This window comes from Oryctolagus cuniculus, chromosome 11 (genome assembly GCF_964237555.1).
Source record: "Oryctolagus cuniculus chromosome 11, mOryCun1.1, whole genome shotgun sequence".
NCBI classification, from domain to species: Eukaryota; Metazoa; Chordata; class Mammalia; order Lagomorpha; family Leporidae; genus Oryctolagus; species Oryctolagus cuniculus.
Genome location: NC_091442.1, coordinates 20,102,319 through 20,127,243, shown reverse-complemented (window position 1 = coordinate 20,127,243; position 24,925 = coordinate 20,102,319). Strand labels below are relative to the sequence as shown.

The 24,925-nt window shown below is 54.6% G+C and overlaps 1 protein-coding gene and 1 long non-coding RNA gene across 2 annotated transcripts in view; one reads left to right on the top strand and one right to left on the bottom strand.

Moving 5' to 3' along the window:
* LOC138844303 (uncharacterized) overlaps nucleotides 1-10,960 on the bottom strand; it is a 29,563-nt gene extending 18,603 nt beyond the window's left edge. The window contains exon 1 of the long non-coding RNA XR_011379899.1: nucleotides 10,535-10,960. This is a non-coding gene — a long non-coding RNA (uncharacterized lncRNA). The remainder of the gene's footprint in view (nucleotides 1-10,534) is intronic.
* Nucleotides 10,961-11,046: 86 nt separating this feature from the next.
* Nucleotides 11,047-15,919, top strand: SLC32A1 (solute carrier family 32 member 1). The gene is made up of 2 exons (XM_070051843.1): nucleotides 11,047-11,933; nucleotides 14,009-15,919. Exons 1-2 carry the CDS (start codon nucleotides 11,541-11,543, stop codon nucleotides 15,194-15,196), a joined length of 1,581 nt encoding a protein of 526 aa, XP_069907944.1. The 5' UTR covers nucleotides 11,047-11,540; the 3' UTR covers nucleotides 15,197-15,919.
* Nucleotides 15,920-24,925: the final 9,006 nt, after the last annotated feature.

Sequence of the window (24,925 nt, the reverse complement as noted above, 5' to 3'; positions counted from 1 at the left end):
GAGCCAATGGCCAGGCACATCTGGGTGCAGGGGTGAAGAGAACCAGTTCCCACAGTGGGCAGAACCTTACAGAGAGCAAGGCCTGATCACTGGGGCAGGATTGTATCCTTAGTATTATTATTATTTTTTTTGACAGGCAGAATGGACAGTGAGAGAGACAGAGACAGAGAGAAAGGTCTTCCTTTTCCTTTGGTTCACCCCCCAATGGCCTCTGTGGCCAGCGCAATGTGACCAGCGCACCGTGCTGATTCAAAGCCAGGAGCCAGGTGCTTCTCCCGGTCTCCCATGCGGGCACAGGGCCCAAGGACCTGGGCCATCCTCCACTGCACTCCCTGGCCACAGCAGAGAGCTGGACAGGAAGAGGAGCAACTTGGGACAGAATCCGGCGCCCCGACTGGGACTAGAACCCGGGGTACCAGCGCCACAGACAGAGGATTAGCCTATTGAGCCGCGGCGCTGGTCCTTACTATTATTTTTTTTTTTAATATTTTAAGTATTTGAAAGGCAGAGTAACAGCCAGGAGCCTTGAACTCCACCCAGGTCTCCTACATGAATGGCAGGAACTCAAAGGCTCAGTCCATTGTATGCTGTCTCCCAGATGCATTAGCAGGGAGCTGGACTGGAAGCTGAGTAGCCAGGACTTGAACCAGGCACTCTGACATGGAATGTGTGCATCCCAAGCAGCAGTTTAACCCGCTGGGCCACAACGCCCACCTCATGTCCCTGTTTGATGAAGGAATGTCTGAGGCCCAGACAGCAGAGAATATGAGGTCCCAGATAGTACACAAGGAAAACAAAGGAAGTTTCATTCATTCATTCAACACACAGTTAGTGAACACCCCCTATGGGGCAGGCCCTGTGTTAAGTGCGAAATGCAAACCCAGAGCTTTTCCTCTCAAGATGACAGTAACAATCGCTGGCATTTATTGGGCATTTACTCTGCACCAGAGCTTTTCTCCCTCCTTCCTGTGTGGTAGCTCAGCAATCCTCCCACCAGTTCTGTAAAGGACGGAGGAGCAGGCATCACGGGTGGGGGGAGGGGTGCAGGAAATGGTTCCATCTCTTCCCATCCTGAAAGCTGGCATATGTCAAAGGTGACCCCCCCCCCAGGGGAAAAAAAAAAAAACAAAAAAAAACAAAAAAAAACAGGGGCATCTGAGGGCCAGCGTTGTGGTGCAGCAGGTTAAGCTGCTGCCTGTGACGCCAACATCCCATATCAGAGCGCTGGTTCAAGTTCCGGCTGCTGCTCCCTGCTAACATGCCTGGGAAAGCAGCAGAAGATGTCCCGAGGACTTGAGCCCCCGACAGCCATGTGGGAGACCCATGATGGAGTTCTGGGATCCTGACTTCAATCTGATTCAGCCTCGTGGCCATTTGGGGAGTAAACCAGAGGACAGACGATCTCTCTGTTTCTCCCCCTCTGTGTATGACGCAGAAGAAGTAATCTTTAAGGAAAACAAATAAGGTCATCTGGACGGAACAGGACTGAAGAATGGAGGAGAAGGGAGAGCAGGTCTCCAGGGAAGGGGTGAACGCGCCGGCTCCAGCAGGAGCTCTGACCGCAGAGCGCATGTCCTGTGGAGGCTTGGGCACGGGGTGAGCCGACGTGAACAGAACTCAGCCGTGCATGGTGTTGTGTTGAAAGATGCAACAAGAACATTAAGTAACAGCATCCTCCCCTCTTCCTTTGGACAGGTGTGCAGCTCTGGCACTGACCAGTTGAACAGTGGATGTCCTGCCCCTTCCTCCCTCCCAGTTCTAGAGTGATCACTGGATCCCCACTTAACAGATGAGTACACTGACGTTCACAGACTGAGTCACCGGCTCAGGTCATTCCACCAGCAGTGTCTGAGTTGACCGCATAGCTCAGCTCGGAACCAACATCCCCCTCAGGCCAGTCCGGGACCCCCACGGTCATGCGGGCAGCAGGGGTGTCCCTCACTACGGGGCAGACAGCTGATGAAACAACTTCAGCCCCTCATCGGAAAACAGCAAGCCCCCTCCCCCTCCTCTCCCTTCCCCCTCCCCATGGCCCAGCTCTGCTCAGAGCTATTAACCAGGTCACGCTGGCTTGTCCCAGTCCAATAGTTCCCTTAATTGCCTTTTTATAGCACGTCGTACAACTGTTCATTACGCTGTCATATTTCCCCTCGAAGGCAGCAGTGGGGGAGCTGGACTGAGGACGGGGACCATCCAGGTGGCAGGAGCTGTGTGTGGGGCACCAATGTGTGAAGCTTATTTTCTACTTGGTCAGAATGAATTAAACGTGTGCCTCTCACACTTGAGAAATGCACGAGCCACTTTCAAAGCGGAAAAAATCATAGCCCCCTCCTGACAACTGACAAATGATCTTTATTACAGTTTTACTGAAACACGTACAAATGTAGAGCTAGGTCTTAAATTCCTTTTCCTTTTAGTTCTCTTCAACTGGAAAGACAAAGCTATCCAACGTGACGCAAACAAAGCCACAAGACCAGAAATTTCAAAATAAGGTGATAACTTCAGTGTGATGGATAGTTGGTGGCTGAAATTAAATGGCACTTGCACAGTGAATATGGCTCTGTATGCTTCCGCACTGAGCCCTTTCTGATCTTTTGTTGTAATGCCAGTGACAGAGCAGGGTTGTGGTCAAATGGCTGCAACAGCTAAGGCCAGGCCAGGCTGAAGCCAGGAGCCTGGATCTTTATCTGGGTCTCCCACATGAGTGGCAGGGGCCCAAGCACTCGGGCCATCTTCCACTGCTTTTACAGGTGCATCAGCAGAGAGCTGGATTGGAAGTAGAGCAGTCAGGACTTGAACTGATGCAGGCTTCATAGGCAGCAGTTTAACCCACTAGGCCACAACACTGGCCCTATTTAGGTTATAATATAAGCCAATTCTGTAAGAGAGCTCACCTGAGGCTGGCACTGAAGTGTAGTGGGTAAAGCTACTGCCTGCAGTGCCAGCATCTCATATGGCCACTAGTTTGAATCTCAGCTGCTCCACTTCTGATCCAGCTCTCTGCTATGGCCTGGGAAAGCAGTGGAGAATGGCCCAAGTCTTTGGGCACCTGCACCCACGTGGGAGACCAGAAGAAGCTCTTGGCTCCAGGCTTTGGATAGGCATAGGTCTGGCTGTTGTGGCCATCTAGGGAGTGAACCAGCAGAGGGAGGACTTCTCTCGCTCTCTCTGCCACTGCATCTCTGTAACTCTGCCTTTCAAATAAATAAATAAATCTTACAGAGAGAGAGAGAGAGAGAAAGAGAGAGCGAGCGAGCGAGCTCACAGACTCCAGGTTAGAAAACAATAAATGTCTCAGGGGCCCCTATCAGCCATCCTGTAGGGAAAAGCCTTGTGTTTTGGGGTCTGGGAAGCCCAGCACATAGGGCCCAGCCTACCAAGATCTCACCCAGACTTCAGGAAAACCCACAGGACTGCTCTGAGCACTTATTGTGCGTTCAGCTTTGTGCCTCCTCCCTCCTTCCCAGGAGTTGCTTATGTAGTCAGGAGGGAGACAGAGGTCAGGCGAGAAACAGACAGAGGTGGTCCCCAAGAGGCATGCGAGAGCACTTTCAAGAAATGTTGAAATTCACATGTAGTTTTTCATAACACACATTTTTCACGAAATTTTGAAGATTTTTCTATGAATGGACTTCAAAGATTTCTTATGCCAAAGTGAACACCTTTAATCTGATTTTTCCATGTCATTTCTGAAGTACTCTTGCATGCATCTGTCAGTGCAGAGAGGATGCCTGTGAGTGATGCAGAGGGGCCAGAGGGAGACAGATACAGATCTCAGCTCCCCTCTGGAGCCCACAGACTCAAGCCCTTCCTGGCAGTCGCACTTAGAGGGCTGCTGAACCAGGGCTCAAGTCCTGGCTCCACCACCTCCTAGCTGTGAGACCTTGGGCAGGTTATTAATCTCTTCGCTCTCCAGGGTCCTCATCTGTAAAATGGGCATGAAACCCTCCCATGCTCACAGGGATGTTGTAAGGCCATGCATGATGTTGTAGCACAGGCCAAGCACTTGGCCCAGAACCAGCAGAGAAGACACATTGGTTAAATATTAATGTTGATGTCTCACCTGATTCCAGATTGAACAGAACTGGAAGAGAAAGAAACTTCTAGATTGGGCACTTAGGCTAGAGGTCAGGGACCCATCTTGGGTGGGCTTTAGGGGATTTGAGACCTTGGGTGGCATTTTGTGTTTCTAGAGAGAGGAACTGCAGCCTCAGCCCATGTCCACAGGGGCTGTGAACTAGAAACATCTTTGGTCCCTGAGCTAGAGCTGGTCTGGGGCTGGCAGTGGCTCTCGGTGCTGTAACAAAAGGCACGGGCAGTTCTGGAGGCTGGAGGCCCCAGATGCAAGCCCAGCATGATTGGCTTCTGGTGAGGGCTCTTTTCCTGGCTTGCATATGGCCGCCTTCTCCCTGTGCCCTCATGTGATGGCGAGAGAGGGGGCCGCTCTCTGGTGTCTCTTCTTATAAGGTCATAACCCCACACTTTGACCTTATTCAACCTTTGTCACTGCCCGTTGTCCAGCTGCTGCCACACTGGGGGCTAAATTTTGGGGAGGGGAGGCACACATCTGTCCTCAGGTGGGTTACTGTAGATCAGGGTAAGGGCAGGTGTTGACCACCGAGGCTGATCCCTGAGGCTTTTAACTAAAGCAAGGACCAGCTGCAGCTCCCCTGGCTCCAGTGATCCAACACAACCCACCTCCCAACCTTCCCCGTGCCCCTACTTGTGCCCACCCAATCATCCCACACTGTCTTCCCGCACTGGCTCCTGTAGGCCCTGCTTCCTAGCATGACAGTAGGCTCATCTCAGGGCTGTGAGAACGTAAGGAAGTGGTCCCCAGAGAGGCTTCTCAGTGGTGGCTGGCACACAAGCACACTGGACAAACGTTAGCTCTCCCACAGGTCAAGGGTGCAGGAGGTCACACAGAAACACAGCTCCTTGTCACTGTTGGAGGCCAGAACTCAGATCCAGAGCCTCTACCACAGCTAACTCTCCAAGTTGTCATCAACTTTCTTTCTTTCTTTCTTTCTTTTTTGACAGGCAGAGTGGACAGTGAGAGAAAGGGACAGAGAGAAAGGTCTTCCTTTGCCGTTGGTTCACCCTCCAATGGCCGCCACGGCCGGTGCGCCACGGCCGGCGCACCGCGCTGATCCGATGGCAGGAGCCAGGTGCTTCTCCTGGTCTCCCAAGCGGGTGCAGGGCCCAAGCACTTGGGCCATCCTCCACTGCACTCCCTGGCCACAGCAGAGAGCTGGCCTGGAAGAGGGGCAACTGGGACAGAATCCAGCACCCCGACTGGGACTAGAACCCGGTGTACCAGTGCCACTAGGCGGAGGATTAGCCTAGTGAGCCGCGGCGCTGGCCAGTGACCCACAGATTTCTAAGGGGTGCTGAGTGTTCTTGAAGGAGTCCCTCGATCCAAGTGTGCTCCCCAACCTCTCTCATATCACACACCAGTGTGCATGCCTGATCTTCAACTGCATAAGGATGATGCAAGCAACAAAGACGATCCACTTAGAAGAGACACAGGACTCAGAATTCAGAGCTGGTCATCGTGAGTGTGTTTCTTTAACCAGTACATTAAAAGTTCATGGAAGAGGCCGGCACTGCGGCTCACTAGGCTAATCCTCCACCTGCGGCACTGACACCCTGGGTTCTAGTTCTGGTTGGAGCGCTGGATTCTGTCCTGGTTGCTCCTCTTCCAGGCCAGCTCTCTGCTGTGGTCCGGGACAGCAGTGGAGGATGGCCCAAGTGCTTGGGCCCCGCACCCGTATGGGAGACCAGGAGGAAGCACCTGGCTCCTGGCTTCAGATCGGCGCAGCGCGCCAGCCATGGCAACCATTTGGGGGGTGAACCAACAGAAGGAAGACCTTTCTCACTCTCTCTCTGTCCAACTCTGCCTGTCCAAAAAAAAAAAAAAAAGTTCATGGAAGAAAATGGTTTTGTGGTATCAGTTTAATTTACCCCCATGAATGCTTATTGGGTGTCTACTGTATGCTAGGTGCCCAGCGGGGAATTTGCCTGGCATGTTCCCTGCCTCTGAGCATAACAGCATGGGAGGCTGTGTTCTCAGCCAAGGGCAGGAGCCCTTGGTCTAATCCATCAACTGAAGTCCAGGATTCCTCCTTTAATACTGGGCAGCATCTTGTGGTTTTAAAGGCTGCCAAGGTCAAGGCCTGGGATCCCACGTCCCCTGCTCCCTGGACCCATCTCAGAGCCATCAGCACAGAAGCCACGAACCTCTGGAAACCCAGGAGTCATGAAATCCAGGCTCCCTTCCCTGAGATAGGACTCCCCTGGACATCACTGTCTTTGATGGGGCGTCCAGCCTGTCTGGACACCTTCAGCGATAGGACGTGCACTACCCCAGCAAGGAAAATGGCTGACATTCATAGTCCTTAATGTATCTAAATGTCTCAGCCTGAGCTGGCAGGAGCAGTGCCCACAGCGCCCATGGTCCCACCTGATTTGCCCAATTGAGGGTAGAAGAATCGGGGTCTTTGTTGCATGCACAGGCTGCCCCTTCCGTGCACCTCTGCCCTCTGTGCCCGTGGACACAACATCAAGAAACCGGGCTGTGGTTTGGGGCAAGGCGAATGCGTTTTCTCCAGCTTGTAGTGAAACCTTCCCAAGGTGCCGGCCCCAGGATGTTTGAGGGTGGGGGTGACTTATGCAGCAGTGCCAGTCCCCTCAGCAGGAAAAGGCTCAGAGACAGATCTTGCCCTGGAAGGGGAGAGCTCCGAGTCACGGTCTGGGGAGAGGAGAGGGGCTGTCTGTGATCACTCAGCCCCGAAATGATGCTCATGATGTCGGCTTTCCAGGCCATTAAATCGAGGGCCTCATGCCCCCCTCCCCCCATGTGGCTGCCTGCTCTGGGAGATAAGCCCAGTTCTATTTAACCCTATTTATTCTCTCAACGTGGCCTCCGTCTCTGTCAGCCAGGCACCCCGGGGATACTGAAGGCTTCAAACAGCTGAGAGATTGAGCTGCAGTGTCAGGAGGAGGGTGAGCACTGCCCAGCTCCTTCTCGGCTTAGATTCCCGATCCAGGGGTCCCCAAGATGGTGGGGTGGCTCTGGGAGGACAGTGGCCATTCCCTCCATCCCTCCAGCCCTAGTTTCTCAGTCACAAGATCCGGGTCCTGGCACTGGCAAAGAGGAAGGCTGTGGCTCCTCTGCCTCTTTTGCATCATGTTGGCTGCCGGCTCTGCCTGGCATGGCCGGCCCCGTGGCCCTGCTGCCCTCTGCTTCTGTGCCTGTTCACATCTCCCCATCCCGTTCTTCCCTTTGTTCTCTCCTCTTTTCCCCTTCAGTGATCATGAAGGGTATTCCGGACTATTAGTCTCAGGGTGAACCCAAGTGTGCGTGTGTGTGTGTGCAGGCGCACGTGTGTGTGCGTCCTCATGTCTGGGAGCCTGCCAGTGTCCGACTGCCCACGTGTGTTCCTGTCCATGCTGTGTGCCTCAGCCTAGTGCCAAGCTGCATCTGCCCCCATGGATGGTTCCATAGGTGTCTGTTCTGGTTTCTTTGTGTGGTGGCCAGTCTCAGTACAAATCCCATGTGTGTGTCTGTGTGCCAGCTTGGCCTTGACCTGGTGTGTTGCTCTTTTGACCTGAGCGTGTAAAGCTACCAATGAACTTGAAGCTGTATTTTGGTCCCTGTGTCTCTGTGCATCTGCCTGTGGCTTGTCATTCTCTATGTGTGAATTAATGTGTGTGCTGTGTTTCAGCCCAGGGCACCAAGCAGCTGCAAATTCCTCTGGGGCAGTGCCTGGAGAGGATAGTTAGAGTTTTTTTTTTTTAAAGATTTATTTAAAAGGCAGAATGTCAGAGAATGAGAGCAAGAGTGAGAGTGAGCGAGAGGAGAGAGATGATAGAGATCTTCCATCTGCTGGTTCACTCCTCAAATGACTGCAACAGCCAGGGTGGACTAAGCCAAATCAGAAGTCAGGAACTCTGTCCTGGTCTCCTCCATGGGTGGCAGGAGTCCAAGTACTTGGGCCACTTTCTGTTGCCTTCCCAGATGCATTAGCAGGAAGCTGGATCAGAGCAGAGCAGCCAGGACTTGACCTGGCACTCTGGTATGGGATGCTGGGGTTGCAAGCAGGGGCTTCACCTGCTGCACCACAATGCTGTACCTAGTCAGGATTTTGAGACTGAACACCTCCCAGAGGAGAAGCTAGCTCATTACCAGCCAGGTAAGCCATCTTCTTTGTTTCCTGGGTCTGCCTGCCTGGTCCCCAGCCCTCTGCCTACACCTGACTTTCATTTCCATCCCTCCAGGTCAGCTTAAGACTGGAAGAGGTAGGGAAAGGGATGGGGGCAAACAGGAGAGTGATGCTTTGTAATGCATCACTCAGACTCTCAGACCAACCACAGGCTTTTCTTGTACACCCACTTTTCTCCTACATGCCATTGGGCATGTTGTGACAATAGCAGCAAGAATACAATGGTTGTTACCAAGTATTGGGTGCTAAGCACAAGCATTTTACATAAGAGATCTCATTACATTCTCTCAATAATTCTATGAGACTGCCAATATTAGCTTCCCAAGTTAGGGATGATGAAATGAAAGCTAAGAGAATTTAAGTAGTCCAGTGTTGCAGAGCTAACACACAATGAAGCAGGATTTTCCAACAAGAGGTGGGCTGTCTTGGGAACTGCCACAGCTTCCTTCAGCCTGGGAAGAGGTAGTTATTGCAAACATCAGGAAAGGAGGCAAAGAAGGAGTTCCTTCCCCAATTGCTGGCATCTCCTTGGAGCTAGAGGGACTGGAATCTGATTTCAATTTTCATCTCTCAGAGCAGTGAGGCAGCCAAGTATCAAACAAGGGAGAGGGGACAAGACAGGCACACCAGAGAGGGAGGACAGGTTTATGGGGTTCTGGCCCAGCTTGCACCTGGACTCTGTGACCTTGAACAGGACACTCTGTTGTGTGGGGCTGGGTCTACCTATCTGTAAGTCAGGACAAACATGAGGATCTGATGGGGCATTCTGAGCCTGGAAGAAAGGATGATTGGGCTGGGTGCTCTATGAGTTCCCTCCCAGGCACAAAAGTCAGGATGGGGAATGTGGGCAGGGACCAGACCTGGGGCTGTCCAGCATGAACACCATACAGGAAAAGGAAAGAGAGGGTAAATGCTTTGGACTCACATGTCAAAGAAGACATTGAGATGTCAGGGTGTGTGGCATGCAGGGCGACACCAGGGAACCCTCCAAACACACCCGTTCTCTGCCCAAATCATCTCACACGGCCCAAAAGGAACAGACCAGGAACAGAAGGGGAGGGCTGGGGGTTAGGAGATCTTTGTTCACAGGAATCTGGAAGGGAAAGGCTCTCTTCCTCTGGGGCACTGGGTGCTGGGGTGAGGGAGGGTCCCTGCAGAGGGCAGGTTTCTGAGAGGGGGGTGTGTGTCAGTTCCATGTCAGAGCCTCTTTGGAGGAGAGCATCTCTGTGCTGGGGGCGAATCCTTTGTTCTTCACGCTAAGATGTCTTGGAGGGTCTGTGTTTGGGGGAGGGCTCGTCTGCAGCCCAAGGGAAAGAGTCCTGTCTTGCTCCTGCCCAACAGGAGGGGAGGGCTTTCCAGAACTCCTGCAGGTACCCAGGGAAGCACCTAGGGAGGGAGTAGGAGAGCGTTTGTCCGGGGCGCTGGAAGCCCTGTATCTGGAGAGAAGCTTCCTCTGGGAGACTAGGAGGCCCCTGGGCTGGAGGGGAGCAGGGGCAGAGAGGAAAGCCAGTCGTGTGCTAGTAGCTCCACCTCGCTGGTCAAAGCCCTGGGGCCGCCCTACTTGTGCGCTGACGTGAGCTAATCTACAGACACTGCAGGGTTGGGGAGAGGAGACGGGGCTCCTGCCGAGAAAGGGCCCCAGGAGGGGGGGACGGCGGCCCCTTCATGTTTCAGTGTTTCAGCTTCTCTGTCACCCACCCACCCCTCTTCCCGCCCCTGCCGCTGTTTCTCCACCTAGGCTGGGGCTGCAGGTAGAACCTTGCGGTTTACCGGGAGAATCCGGGCGGAAGCCCAGCTGGGGCCAGATGCAGGGACCCACATTCAGCAAGGGATCCGCTCTGAGGCGATGGTGAAGGGCTCGCGTGCGCGCAAACGCAGGCAGCCCCAGACACACACACATGTATCCACACGCAAACACATCAGCTCCGCGCGTACAAAACCGCACAGACACGCAACACGCCCGGTTAGCCGCTCTCCCAGATCCAGCCCGTCGCAATCTCGCTCTTTGTCTTTGGGTCTCTGACTCCGGCTCGCGCACACGTATCTCACTCCACGCGAACAGCTCTCGCGGCCCCCGCGGGGGCGTCCGGGCTGAGCCCGAGCGCAGTGCGAGCCTTCGCGCCCTAGGGCCGCCGCGCAGTGCGCCCTTCTTTCCTCCGCGCGGGACCCCGGCTGTGCTCCTCTCGTGAAGAGAGGCTGAGAGGCATTCTGCCTACTTCCAGACACTGCCCCCCGACACACACACACACACACACACACACACACACACACACACACACACACAAACGAAAAGACAGCGAAAAGCCAACCTTTCGCCTCCGTTCCTCCCAATTTGAACAGCGGTCGGTAGAGAGCGACCCGCAGAACCACTTCCAGCGCGGAGTCCCTGGACGGGCGGAGACGGCCCCGGGTGACCGAGCCCGGAGCTGCGCATCCTTGAGAAGCATCCAAGTTGGCCGCTTTTGCCTTCAAGGTGGACTTGAGGCCAGGTTAAGGGCGAATGATGGGTGTCGGGGAGACAGCCCGACGCCCAGACGGTCTGCTCCGCCACGGACGGGCGACGCCGTCCTGCCGGCTTTCGGCGCTCCCAGACCAGCTCTCAGTCCAAGGAGGTCGGAACGCCAGCTTCCGGACTCCGGCGGGGATGATCCGAGGGCGGGGACCACTAGATCAGCCCACCCGCTCCCTCCCTCCCCGCGACGGCCGGCGAGGTGGGAAGGGCCAGTATCCGGGCTTAGCACCTCCTCCAGAAATGCAGCACTGGGGCCCCCCCAACCCTTCCTCCGCGCTCCCTCTTTCGCGCGCTCCCTCCCGCCGTCCTCCCAAGGGCGCCCTTCTCCTGCCCGGGTCTACTTCTGAATCCCCCGGGGGTCCCCTGGCTGCTTTCCTCGCCCCCTCCTCATGCCCCTGGCTCGAGGGGTTTCCCCCCTCAGCACCCACCCCCGCACCGCCTGATTCCGCGGGGCGGGGGCGCATTGGGCTGCGCACGGGTGGGGGCGCCGCGCTAGCCTCGCGTAGCTGCTCTGACGCCGCCGTCTCCGCCGCCGCCCTCCGCAGCCAGCCCGCGCCCCGCGGCAGCTCCGCAGTGCACTCGCCGCCGCCGCCGCTGCCGCTCCGCCAGTCCCTCTACCCGCCAGTCCGGCCCGGAGTGAGCCTCGAACGCCAGCGCGGAGGGTCATGAGCCAGAGCGCCCCGGGGCGCCGCTGGGAGAGCGAGCGGAGGTAGCAGCCTCGCGCCCCCAGCCCTCGCTGGTTTGCCCTCGCGCCCCTCGCGTCCCCGGCCCCCTCTGCCCTTTCCGCACGCCCCGCCGCCGCCATGGCCACCCTGCTCCGCAGCAAGCTGTCCAATGTGGCCACGTCCGTGTCCAACAAGTCCCAGGCCAAGGTGAGCGGCATGTTTGCCAGGATGGGCTTTCAGGCGGCCACGGACGAGGAGGCGGTGGGTTTCGCGCACTGCGACGACCTCGACTTTGAGCACCGCCAGGGCCTGCAGATGGACATCCTGAAAGCCGAGGGCGAGCCCTGCGGCGAGGAGGGCGCCGAGCCGCCCGTCGAGGGAGACATCCACTACCAGCGCGGCGGTGGTGCGCCCCTGCCGCCCTCGGGATCCAAGGACCAGGCCGTGGGGGCTGGCGGCGAGTTCGGGGGCCACGACAAGCCCAAGATCACGGCGTGGGAGGCGGGCTGGAATGTGACCAACGCCATCCAGGTGAGCAGGGGATTCCCAGCTCCGCCCGCCCCTCCCCCAGCCCATGCGGGGCTCTATTCCCAGCCAGGTCCCCCGGTGGTGATGGCTGAGAGAATCCCTCCGCTCGGCACGGGGATCTATCTAGGCGATGTCTCCTGACCTGATCCTCACCCCCTCCCACTGCTCCCACTGCAAGACAGCTTGCCCGAGCTTCAGAGGGAGACTGGCACCCAGAGACCCTGCAAAGGCGACAGAAACGCGGGCGGGGGGTGAGGGGGAGGTAGTCTGGGGAAAGGATGAGGGAGAGAGAAAATCAGGATTGGAGGGAACGGTGTCGCCTTGGACTCCGGAATGGACTCACAGCAGCGACTTGGGGGGGGGGCAGCAGAGAGGGAAGTCGCTGAGCTGGGAGTCTCCTCCCCTGACACACACGCAGAGACCCGCGCAAACGTCCATAGGCAGACACACATGCCCACAGCCCCCCTCCTCACGACACGCATCTATTTATAGACCACAGGACTATCCCCAATCGCACCTGCGTACACCCCTACTCCCCGCCCCCACAAAAACACATGCTTGCACACACTCGTTTGCACGCAACATTCTCACACGCACGCACGGGCCCTGATGCAGACAGGACGAAGCCCGCTCCCGCAGGGGCAGCCTTGTTGGAGACATCCAGGCGCGCACTCATAGGCACACATGTGTGCTCATGCGAGCACCTATGGTCCACATACACCAGTGCCTTCTGCTCTCAGGCTTAGCCCCGCTCGCCCGAAATCCCGGCTGCACCGCAAAGAGGAGGCCACCGCCTCTGCAGGCCACCCTAGCGAAGTCCGGTTGCAGGGGCGCAGAACAACCTCTGACCCTAAGCTCTCCACCTCTTCCCGCTACTCCCACCGGCCCACCTCCCACCAGGCGGCGCCGGACTCCGTCAGGAGCCGGTTTGGAGTCCTCACAACGACTCCGGGAGCTGGCAGCGACCAGCAGGCTGCGGTTTTCCGGGCGAAGTAGCCCTCAGGCCCAAGTGTCCCCGACCCCTGCGGCTTGGTCGGGTGCCCACCCCAGAGCGCACGACCGTTGTGGGCGCAGAACAGAACGTAGAGTTCCCGGGAGCAGGAGGCGGTGGCGGGATTGTTGTGGGTACCCGGCTCTAGCGTCATTCCGCGAGGCCCTGAACACCAGGCGGCCCGATCCAAGGCACCCCCCAACCCCAGGGCCCACTGGACAAAGACGTGAGTGGGGTGGGAGGGGGGCTGCGATAGCCTTCGTTGTCGCTAGCACCTATGCGGTCCGAGTCTTCCAGGGCCCGGTTCTGTAGTCGGAGGGAGCGCCAGGGCAGGAAGCTGGAGGGCTGTAAGCCTCCGGGAACCAGAATTTCGTTAGCCTTTACTCTCAGGCTGGGTTTCAAACGGCCCTGCCCGGTTCTAGACCCCTGCTGGGTTTGGCTTCTGGGACAGGCACCCGTAGCCATCTCGCCCTCCTAGTCCCACCTCTGCTTAGGGGCTTGCCGTGTACCCGGCCGGTTCCAGTGCTGTCCTAAGATCCCCTGTTTCCAGCATGGTCCCCTTCGCCCTGCGCCCCCTTCCCAGAGCCTTACGACACCCGCCCGGAGCCTCGGTTCCTGCCTCCCTGCGGCTTCTCCGCTTCTTCAGCCCTGCACCCCCCATCTCCTCTCTAGCCCCCTGCCCTTCCTGTCCCTTTTCTGCCTCGTTCCCCTCTCTAGCCCGCACTTAGGCCCCACCTCAAATCTCGAGCCCAGGCTGCACCCTCCCCTGACCTCGCTCCAGCCACTGCGCATCTCCTCCATCCAAACCCCGCATTCCGCCTTCCTGCCCCCAGCCTTCTCCCAGCCTCCCAACCATCAGCACACCTTTCCTGCTCAGTGCGGGCCGCAACACCTGCCTGTCCATCACTGACTCATAGCGGACTCCCACTAGGCTTCTCTCTGCCCTCACTCCCCCCTACCCCTCTGGTCCCTCCCCGCGGTTTTAGCGCCCCCTCCCGGCCGTAACCGTAAGTCACGCCCCCCAGAGTCCCCTCTCGGTGGGCGGCGCCCACTGAGCGCCCGGATCTGGTTGCCTCTCGCCGCGCAGGGCATGTTCGTGCTGGGCCTCCCCTACGCCATCCTGCACGGCGGCTATCTGGGGCTGTTCCTCATCATCTTCGCCGCCGTGGTGTGCTGCTACACTGGCAAGATCCTCATCGCGTGCCTGTACGAAGAGAACGAGGACGGCGAGGTGGTGCGCGTGCGGGACTCCTACGTGGCCATCGCCAACGCTTGCTGTGCCCCGCGCTTCCCCACGCTGGGTGGTCGTGTGGTGAACGTGGCGCAGATCATCGAGCTGGTGATGACGTGCATCCTGTACGTGGTGGTGAGCGGCAACCTCATGTACAACAGCTTCCCTGGGCTGCCCGTGTCGCAGAAGTCCTGGTCCATCATCGCCACAGCCGTGCTGCTGCCCTGCGCCTTCCTCAAGAACCTCAAGGCCGTGTCCAAGTTCAGCCTGCTGTGCACGCTGGCCCACTTCGTCATCAACATCCTGGTCATAGCCTACTGCCTGTCGCGCGCGCGCGATTGGGCCTGGGAGAAGGTCAAATTCTACATCGACGTCAAGAAGTTCCCCATCTCCATCGGCATCATCGTGTTCAGCTACACGTCGCAGATCTTCCTGCCTTCGCTGGAGGGCAACATGCAGCAGCCCAGCGAGTTCCACTGTATGATGAACTGGACGCACATCGCCGCCTGCGTGCTCAAGGGCCTCTTCGCGCTCGTCGCCTACCTCACCTGGGCGGATGAGACCAAGGAGGTCATTACGGATAACCTGCCCGGCTCCATCCGCGCCGTGGTCAACATCTTTCTGGTGGCCAAGGCACTCCTGTCCTACCCTCTGCCCTTCTTCGCCGCCGTGGAGGTGCTGGAGAAGTCGCTCTTCCAGGAAGGCAGCCGCGCCTTCTTCCCCGCCTGCTACGGCGGCGACGGGCGCCTCAAGTCGTGGGGGCTGACGCTCCGCTGCGCGCTCGTGGTCTTCACGTTGCTCATGGCCATCTACGTGCCGCACTTCGCGCTGCTCATGGGCCTCACCGGCAGCCTCACGGGCGCCGGCCTCTGCTTCCTGCTGCCCAGCCTCTTCCACCTGCGCCTGCTCTGGCGTAAGCTGCTGTGGCACCAGGTCTTCTTCGACGTCGCCATCTTCGTCATCGGCGGCATCTGCAGCGTGTCCGGCTTCGTGCACTCCCTGGAGGGCCTCATCGAGGCCTACCGAACCAACGCGGAGGACTAAGGCGCTAGGGCCTGCCCCGGCCGCGCCCCTGCTCGCTCCCCCTCTCCGCCCACCCCGCCCCCGCCAGCCCCGTGCGCCCTGCCGCCGCGCTTGGGAAGCCAAGCTTTCAACATCTCTGGTTCCTAGTTTCTGGTTATTCAGGCATGGGGGGTGGGAGGGGATAGGGATCCACGATCCACCGCGTCTGCGTTTCTGTTGTCCTTTCTTTTCCACAACACCCTGGTTCTGGAGGGAGGCGGGGGCGCCTTTGTGGGCAGCATTTTCTATGCTTCCTGGAGGGACCTCGACACTTGGGTCTCGGGCACCGTGGCGGGTGAGAAAGGAGGCGAGGGGGGCGCAGCTCGCAGGCGTGGACACTTGACTTTGGGTATGGGGGGGACATTTCACAGCCATTCAGTGCTCAGAAACTACAGCGTCCAGACATTTCCAGCAAGAGCGCTTCCCATTCCGGAGACATTCCAACCCTGCAGCCGGAGAGGCTGGCGCGGAAATCCGTTTCGGGCGGGCGATTACCTTCGGCTTAGCCGCGGCGGGGCCGGCTTGTCTGCCGGTTTTCAGGAACCCAAACTCATCTTGTGCAATTTATCAGGTTGTGGAACTGTTCTACTGTGCGTGTGGTGTGCTCGTGGTGAATAAGATGAAATGTATATCAGAAAAAAAATTTATCTCTAATTTAGAGTGCGGTGCATAATTATATCCGCAAATAAAGAAGACACAAAGGCGCGCGCGGCTCCCTGTCGGTTCTGTGTTCGCGCCAGCCGGGATTCCTGCGCTACGCCCGGTGCAGCAGGAGAGGGTCAAGGGGCACCCAAGGGGAAAGAACTCATGAGCGCAGGGAGAGAGGAGCCTCTCTGGGTTTTGGCGGGAGCAGAAGGAGCGTGCAGTGGCGCCTGCTCAGTCGCCAGGACAGTTTTGTTGGGAATGTCTCTTCTGGGTAGGATTTAGTGGAAGTTCTCAATCTGCAATCCTAACAAACAAACGGGGGTGGGGTAGGGTGGGGTGGGTTGTGTGCGCCTGCGCATGCACCCTCCTTTCAACACGTATCCACAGACAGCCCCCATCAGGGCGGGGGCTGTGCTGGCTGTCAGGAGAAACAAATTCAGTATTGCCCTCCTGGAGCTTACATAAAAGTAGTGGGAAACCAGGCAATAAACAGGGATGTGCAGCTCTGAAAATGTTGAGAAGGGTCAGGGTTAGGTATCCCAGGTGGGAACTGGGAAACACACACCCTGCCCCACCCCTGAATGGCTGGGTTGTTCCGGAGAAGCCACTAGGGAGGCAGATGCCTCGTCTGGAACCATTTCTCCAGGTTCCAGCGGAAAGAACTCAGGATGTCTTAATGGTTGTGTGCTTTTCCTTGCTGGCGGTGCCAGACGTGTGTGAGAGACAGATTATGTGAAAACAGGTATGTGGAGTGGAGCGCTCTTGTGAGAGCCTTAGTAAATGCATGTGCAAGAGTGTAGAGCATCCATGGAGGCAGCGCGGGGATGCACCTGCCGCGGAGGTGACCTTGCATCACCCTGGTTCTGCAGCCACATTGGCGGGGGGGGGGGGGGGGGCTGGAGGGGAAGTAGGAGGGCAGACAGTGCCCTCAACAGCCACAACTCCAATGCGGGCCATTTGAGACACCTGTCCACTGCTGCCTGCCTGATTCCCCTTTGTCACTACCACGTAGCATGGCTAGCCACGGTCTCCTCAGTTTCCCATCATCCTATGTCCACTGATATCTCCCAGGCCTGAGGAGGGGCTGCTTGTTCATCCCGCCCCTGCCCCCGCTGCTCCGCCCCTGCTGCTCTACCACAGATCTACTGATGCTGGGAGTGCTCTGTGGCTGTAGCCTTCAGGAAAAGCCTGGGTTTCCTCCTAGGAGGGAAGGTGGGAGCATCACCTTGCACCAGCTCCATCCTTTTCATCTTCAGAAGGGCTCAGGGCAGCTGCAGCCACCTCCACAGGCTCGCCTGGCTCTGCTCCACAGGAACCCTACACCCTGGTCAGTAGGACACCAATATCCAGACTTGGGGAGAAATGGGAATCAGGAGTAGATGGGACCCATCTCTGTACCCCTAACCCTACCCACCTCCAAAAACCCTGGGTAGAAGTTGGGAGGAAGAAGTCCTGAGTTCTCCTTGTCCACAGTGGGAACAGAAAGGTAGGAGCCCAGGGGAGCAGAAAGGTCTGGCAAGGCTCATTCTGGAGTCTGGGAAGAGAAAGCCAGGTCAGCCCTGCTGGGTGCCTGTCAGTTCTTGGGGGGCATCTCGGCTAGGTGTGCTAAGGATCCTGAGAAATTGTCCCTACTTGCAGCAAGAGGTGTGTCAGTGTACTTGGCTCGGCCTGGGACCCTAGCTGGGAAACACCAAGTCCCTTCGCTGCAGGATCCCCAGACAGCGCTGCCTCGCCCCCCAGCGGTCAGAGCGCAAGCTGCCAGCCCTCAAAGAGGGTTCTCCATCTTTGTCATTGGGATCAACTTGTGCACACCCTGGAGTCCTAAATGCTTCTTTTCTTCCCTAGCCCCTGTCCAGTTGATAAGCACTGCTGATTTCTAGTGCTTTATTTCAGGAGCGGCATTTCAGCCGTCTTTCCCTATAGAAGGATGCCCTATCACTGACCATGTTTTCACACGTCATCCGCCCCCCCAGGGGCTGATAACGTAGGGATGCTGGATGGAAGGAGGGAGCCAGTAGGCCCCATAGGGACCAGTCAGGACGTGCAGAAGACCCAGGCTTTGCTGCTGGAGTGCAGGGAGTGGGTAGGGGAGGAGAATTTCAGGGACAAGAGCCAGAGAGAGACCTTGGACAAGGGGGAGACAGGCGCTGTGGAATGCTCCCCAGCATGAGTGGAGTGTGGTGGGTAGCCCAGACCTAGACATCCAGGGACTCCTAGGTGAGGCTGATTTGACCACAGGAAGTCTCGGTATCCTTCCTATTTTATTTTATTGGTATCTTTGCTCTTTTATTTCTTCCTTTTCAATATTATGAGAAACTTCTAACATGCAGAACAGGTGAGAATTCCACAATGGACATCCACCTACCCATGACATAGACTGAGTAGTGAACCTTTTACAACACGGTGTCTATTCCATATTTATCCATCTACCCACCCAACAAGCTGCCTTTGAAAAGCTGCATTCCAAAGGTGCAGGCATCAATTTCCTCCTGGATTCTTAGGCCTGCAGGATCTGTAACAGAAAGCAGGATTAGTAGCAAGTGGAGCCATACTGGGGCCTGAGGCTAAATGAACTCCCAGCAATACCCTGTCTGTTTTTATTTCTGGTTTTGTTTGTTCTGTTAATATTATCATGAACATCATGGTTCATATTTGCACTTTTATTTTTAAAAAAATCTTTTTTTAACTTTTATTTAATGAATATAAATTTCCAAAGTACAGCATATGGATTACAATGGCTTCCCCCCCATAACGTCCCTCCAACCCGCAACCCTCCCCTTATCCACTCCCTCTCCCCTTCCATTCACATCAAGATTCATTTTCGTTTCTCTTTATATACAGAAGATCAGTTTAGCATACATTAAGTAAAGATTTCAACAGTTTGCTCCCACACAGAAACATAAAGTGAAAAATACTGTTTGAGTACTAGTTATAGCATTAAATCTCAATGTACAGCACACTAAGGACAAAGATCCTACATGAGGAGTAAGTGCACAGTGACTCCTGTTGTTGACTTAACAAATTGACACTCTTGTTTATGGCATCAGTAATCACCCTAGGCTCTTGTCATGAGCTGCCAAGGCTATGGAAGCCCCCTGAGTTCACTGACTCTGATCATATTTAGACAAGGCCATGGTCAAAGTGGAAGTTCTCTCCTTCCTTCAGAGAAAGGTACCTCCTTCTTTGATGACCCATTCTTTCCACTGGGACCTCACTCGTGGAGATCTTTCATTTAGGTTTTTTTTTTCCCCCCAGAGTGTCTTGGCTTTCCATGCCTGAAATACTCTCATGGGCATTTCAGCTGGATCCGCATGCCTTAAGGGCTGATTATGAGGCCAGAGTGCTGTTTAGGACATTTGCCATTCTTATCTTGCCTACTGAAATTTTTTTTCACTCTTAAATTTTTCTCCTTAGGCAAATGCCCCACTTGCCTCAGGCTGGTCCCCAGCCCTGGCTGTGAGGCAGGGCTAGGGAGATGAACTCTGCCCCCTAAGAGGTCTCGATCGAGTGTTTCTTCAAGAGTCTGGCCATAACTGAGTCCAAAATGACAGTGGGATCACCACCAGGAGGAGGCAGATGGGGGAGGGACCCCTGCCCAGGGACCCTCAGCAGGATGGCCAGCCGTGCTCAGGCATGGGGTGGAGGGAGCCTTATGCTTCCAGCAGCTCCCAGCAACCCTCTAGGGGTGTGATAGAGGGCAAAGAGGCTGAGGAAGCTGCAGAAGAGATGGTAGCATGTAGACTGGGGAAGGAAGTGCAGCCAGAAGGGTAGGGTCTGGCAGGCACATAGGACTCACTGATCAAATATCTATTAAGCATCCATTGTAGGCCAAATATCAGGGTTAGGACTGTTCTAGTCCCCAGGATGCAGCATAAACAAGCAAATATGGTCTCTTTGGTAGTTTCAATGCCCCACCCTACATCCCCTAGATGCACCTTGGTTCACCTGAAGCTGCAAACACTTCTTAGAACCCTGACAGCAAGGTGCAACATTGTAGTACAATGGGTTAAGCCAGCACTTGGGGTATCCAATCCCATCTTGCAGGGCCTGGAATCACATCTGCCTCTGCTTCTGATTCAGCTTCCTGCTGATGCACACCCTGGGAAGCAGCAGGTGGTGACTCAAGCACTTGGGTCCCTGCCACCCATGTAGAACACCTGGATGGAATTCTTGGCTTCTGGCTTCAGCCTAGCCCAACCCAAGCTGTCTGGGGGAGTGAATCAGCACATGAAATCTCTTTCTGTCACTCTGCCCTTCAAATATAAATAAATACACAAACTTTAAAAAAGAACCCTGGCAGGAGCTGGTGCTGTGGTGTAACAGGTAAAGCCACTGCTTGCACTGCTGGCATCCAGTTCGAGTCCCGGCTGCTCCACTTCTGATCCAGCTCTCTGCTATGGCCTGGGAAAGCAGTGGGAGATGGCTCAAGTCCTTGGGCCCCTGTTCCCATGTGGGAGACCCAGAAGAAGCTCCAGGCTCCCGGCTTTGGATCAGCTCAGCTCTGGCTGTTGCAGCCATTTGGGAAGTGAGTCAGTGGATGGAGGACCTCTCTCTCTCTCTCTCTCTCTCTCTGCCTCCACCTCTCTGTAACTCTGCCTTTCAAATAAATAAATCTTTAAGAAAAAGAATAAAGAACCGTGGCAGCAATCCACTACTAGTGCCTCCTTTTGATTCTTCTTATATCCCTGAGGATTTGCTAGGATAGGTTGGGAGGACAACTCAGAATTGGGGAGTTAGGCCCCAGCATTCAACCAGTGATAGATGCCTGTCCCTGGTGGATTATTTAAGGTCTGTTGTGCAATGTGTGTCTTGGAAGGTCCTCAATAGGTTTGAATCTCAGGTGTCTTGGGGTTGCCTGCAAAAAAATTTAATTGTACCCAAGTCCTTGTCTCACGGTCGGCTTTTGGGGAAAGCTTAACTAAGAGCTCATTCACAGTTCTTTTAGTCTAGCACAGGGGTTCCCAAATGTCTGTCCATAGACAGGTACTAGGCTGGATGAGTCCGAATCAAATGGGGAGCCCTGTCGCTCCCCCTCTTCGTGGAGGAGCAACACAGGACCCTGCGCTGTTCTTTTGTCTGCTCGGCCCTCCCCGGGTTTGCTGCTGGTTCTTCCCGGGTTGGCTACTATCCCTTCCACCTCCGTGGAAGGGCAGTTCCCCCTGGCCGCATTCCCCACTTCCGCAGGGGAGCGGCACACCGCCGGCCGGCTCTTCTCGGGGGCTGCACAGGTGTTCCCTTAGATGTTCCCCTTAGATGTTCCTCGTGCATGCCGTCTCTCTCCTCCTTTATAGTCCTCCTCTGCCAATCCCAACTCGGCTGCCCACACGCCGAGTACGCTGCTCTCCTCCAATCAGCAGCAAGTCCTACAGTTTATTGGTTGAACTGGAGGCAGATGTGCAGAAGCTGTTTACTTCTCTCCCAGCGCCACATTGTGGGAGAGCAGATGCATAGAATAAGTCTTAATTCCAGTAACTCAGTCCAGTCCGGATTGCTCCCCACAGAGCCCTTTTAGGGATTCCTGCTCTCCACACTCACCACCAAGTCCAGAAAAAAAAACAGCAACAACTTCAACCTCCACATCTTCCCCGTCTTCCCCCTCTCCTCCTCTTCCTTCTCTAGGTTCCAGATGCACCACTGTTTTGGTATCAGTAATGCTGAGACTGGGGAAATGGATGAACTAACGAATGGATGGGACAATGGGTAGGTGCTTTCATGAATACGTCAATGGTTGGATGGATGAGCCAGTGAATAGATGGAGAAGTAGATGAAGGAAAGGATGGATGGGTGGTCGACGATAGACCAGTGGATGAATAGATGATGGGATGGATCAGTGGAGATGAAAGAATGGATGAAAGGAAGAAAAGAGGGGCTGGCGCTGTGGCACAGCAGGTTAACGCCCTGGCCGGAAGCACCAGCATCCCACATGGGCGCCAGTTAGAGACCTGGCTGTACCATGTCCAATCCAGCTCTTTGCTGTGGCCTGGGAAAGCAGTAGAAGATGGCCTAAGTCCTTGGGCCCCTGCACCCACGTGGGAGACCTGGAAGACGCTCCTGTCTCCTGGCTTCCGATCGGCGCATTTCTGGCCGTTGCGGCCAACTGGGGAGTGAACCAGTGGATGGAAGACCTATCTCTCTCTCTCTTTGCCTCTGCCTCTCCTCTCTGTGTAACTCTTTCAAATAAATAAATAAATCTTAAAAAAAAAAAAGGAAGGAAGAAAATAAGGAAAGCCAAATGAGTCCATGACAACAACCTTCAAGCACAGTTAACTATGAGGCAGGGGCATTTTCTGTTTGGCTCCCTACTGTAACTCCACTATCCAGCACAGACCTTATATGCAGAATGCACTTTATAAACGTTATTCAATAAGTAAGTAGATAGATGAATGAATTTTCAAAAAGGTTATCAACACATTAACAATATTGAAATCACAAGAAAGTATAGGGTCACCCAGGAGAATAGGTGAAAAAAATACTGGGCCAAGGACCTTGGGTGATAACAATATGAAGGTATGCCAGAAAGTTCAAGGAAAAATATATAATGGGGAAAAATCGTACATGGATTTCAAAATATTTTGCACCAAAATAAACTTATGTTTGAATTGCATTTTCCATGAATTTTTGAAGTACCTTGTATTTAAAGGTCGGGTAAAGGAAGAGGAGGAAGAAGAGGAGGAAGAATCTGGTTGGACAAAATATAGTCTGTGAGGCAGGAGACAACTAAAAAGAGAATAATGTTCTGAAATTGTTGAAGTCTAGGCTTCAAAGAGTAGCAAGTGATACAAATTTGCTTCCTTTTTCTGAATAAAAAGAATCTTGTTTTGGTCCAGGCATGGAGATGTGGATTTTTTCCCCCCAAATCTGGGAGGGGAGAAGCCTATGTCCAGACTTTTCAGAGTGAGATCAGGACTGGCAAACAACTCTGCTGGAGCCTGTACTCTGCAGAGGGCAATAAAGACGTGCAGTCCAGCAGACCAGGGGGGCAGGCTCCTGAGGGTACTTGTTCCAGCCACCGGAGGCCTTCCGGAGGTTTCAGAGTGAGCTCATCTGAGGGGCAAGGGAGCTGGGGCGCCCATGCTTCAGTATCCACAAGGCCTGCCCATGTGGGTGATCACTACCCGGCACTTCCAGCCTGCCCTGGGCCCCCTTGTCTCCGCCCCCAGTATATTCCTGTGGCCAGAGAAAACCCTCAGGCAGAGCTACAAGAATTTACGGTAAGAAGTCAATGGGCTGGTGTGCATGGCAGCCGGGGGTGCCCAGGGGAATGGGAGGTGGGGTGGGCTCCAAGGCATACGATACAGGGACCTTGGGATGGGTCTTAGAGAACTAAATGAGAACAATGTCATTCGGCCTGAGCCTCAAGCCCAAAAGACTCAATTTTAGCGGAGAGTCCAAAAGACCCTCAACAAAAATGGTGACCTTGACTGAGCTCTGTTTTCCCAAGCCAAGAAAAATCTAAGGGTGAGTGAACCCAGGTAAGGGGAAGGAGCCTGGAACTCTCAAAGCTGTCTGAGCCTTTGTGAAACTCTTAAAGGTCTGATCTCCCAGACCCTGCGGCCCATTTCTCCGTTTGGGGCCCTGTCAGTTTACCTGGGATCACAGCTGGGCTGTTTGCAAGGTATAGGACTTCAACAGATAGATAAAGGTCCGAGAGAAAAGAAAAAGAAAAAAAAAAAAAAAACAAAAAACCAAACAGGTATGCCAGGTAATACTAATCAGAAGAAAGTTAAGTTGCAGCAGTTTTAGGCCGCTTCACCCTTAAAGCAAAAAAGCAGTATCAGGGATAAAGAAAAGGAAAAACCCTGGTGGAAATTCTGAATTTAGATTCTATCAACACATATTCCAGATACAGGAAGTGAGGAGAAATGGGCTAATTCACAAGCACAGTAGGGAAAGCTTAATGTACTTTCTTTAATATTAAAATGGACTTGCTCTTCTTCCTTTTGTTTGCTTTTCCTTAATAAGTCTTTGCCCATATTTTAAGATTTTTTTGTTATATAAGTTGTGTATACACATCATTTATTTATTTTTAACAACTTATTTATTTGAAAGGCAGAGATACAGAGAGGAGAGAGACAAAGCAGAGTGAGCACACAAAGGGACCAAAACCTCATCTTCAGTGGGAAGTCAACAAATATGGCCTAACACCAGGGAAGGAAGCCAACAGCATACAAGCATGTCATGTGCAGTCATGGGAACAAATACTAAAATGGTCAAGTGCAGGAATTGGAAGTGGTTGCTTCTGGGAAAAGGAACAAGGTGGAAGGGGCTACAGACTGCCCTTTGTCTTGACAAAGCCTGTAGAACTTCTTGATTCTTTATGTGTGTCTGTACCTTACCGGGCTAGCATTGTGGCATAGTGGGTTAAGCCACCACCTGTGAAGCCGGCATCCCATATGACTGCGGGTTGAGTCCTGGCTGCTCCACTTCTGATCCAGCTTCTTGCTGATGCACCTGGGAAAGCAGCAGAGGTTGGCCTCAGTGCTTGGGTTCCTGCCTCGCACATGAGAGACTCAAAGTTCTGGGCTCCTGGATTCAGCCTGGCCCAGCCTGGCTGCCAGGGACCTTAGGGAGTGAAACAGAGGGTGGACGATAACTACTGCTGCTCTTTCTCTGTGGCTTTGCTTTTCAAAAAAACACAAAAACCTGGAGTGGCTATATTAATATTTAAGTGGACTTCAAAGCAAAAAAAAAAAAAAAAGTGCCAGGAATAAAGCAGGACATTACATAATGCTAAAAGGGCAATTTGCTAAGAAGACCTAAGAATTCTAAATATGCACCTAACAACTGGGATTTGGCTTTGTGTTATAAAATACACGTGCTGAAAAGTGCACAGATCACGAAGCGGTGGGCCGGGTGAATTTTTACAGAGCGAACGCACATCCCTAGCGGGCTCCAAGGTCGAGAAATCGAACACCGCCCGTACCCTCGGGTCTGGCTCCTTGACAGCCCGAGGCAAGCTTCAGAGCGAAGCGTCTTCCACCAGCAAGGTCGCAACGGCGCAGAACCCACAGGCAGAGGGGAGGAGGGAATTCCCAGGTGGCGTCACTCACGCAGGAGGGCGTGGCT

Excerpts from the sequence above, each read along its gene's own strand:
- SLC32A1 (XM_070051843.1), top strand. The coding sequence starts at position 11,541 with ATGGCCACCCTGCTCCGCAGCAAGCTGTCCAATGTGGCCACGTCCGTG. Across the intron at positions 11,934-14,008 it reads ATGTGACCAACGCCATCCAG|GGCATGTTCGTGCTGGGCCT; the intron begins GTGAGCAGGGGA and ends CTCGCCGCGCAG.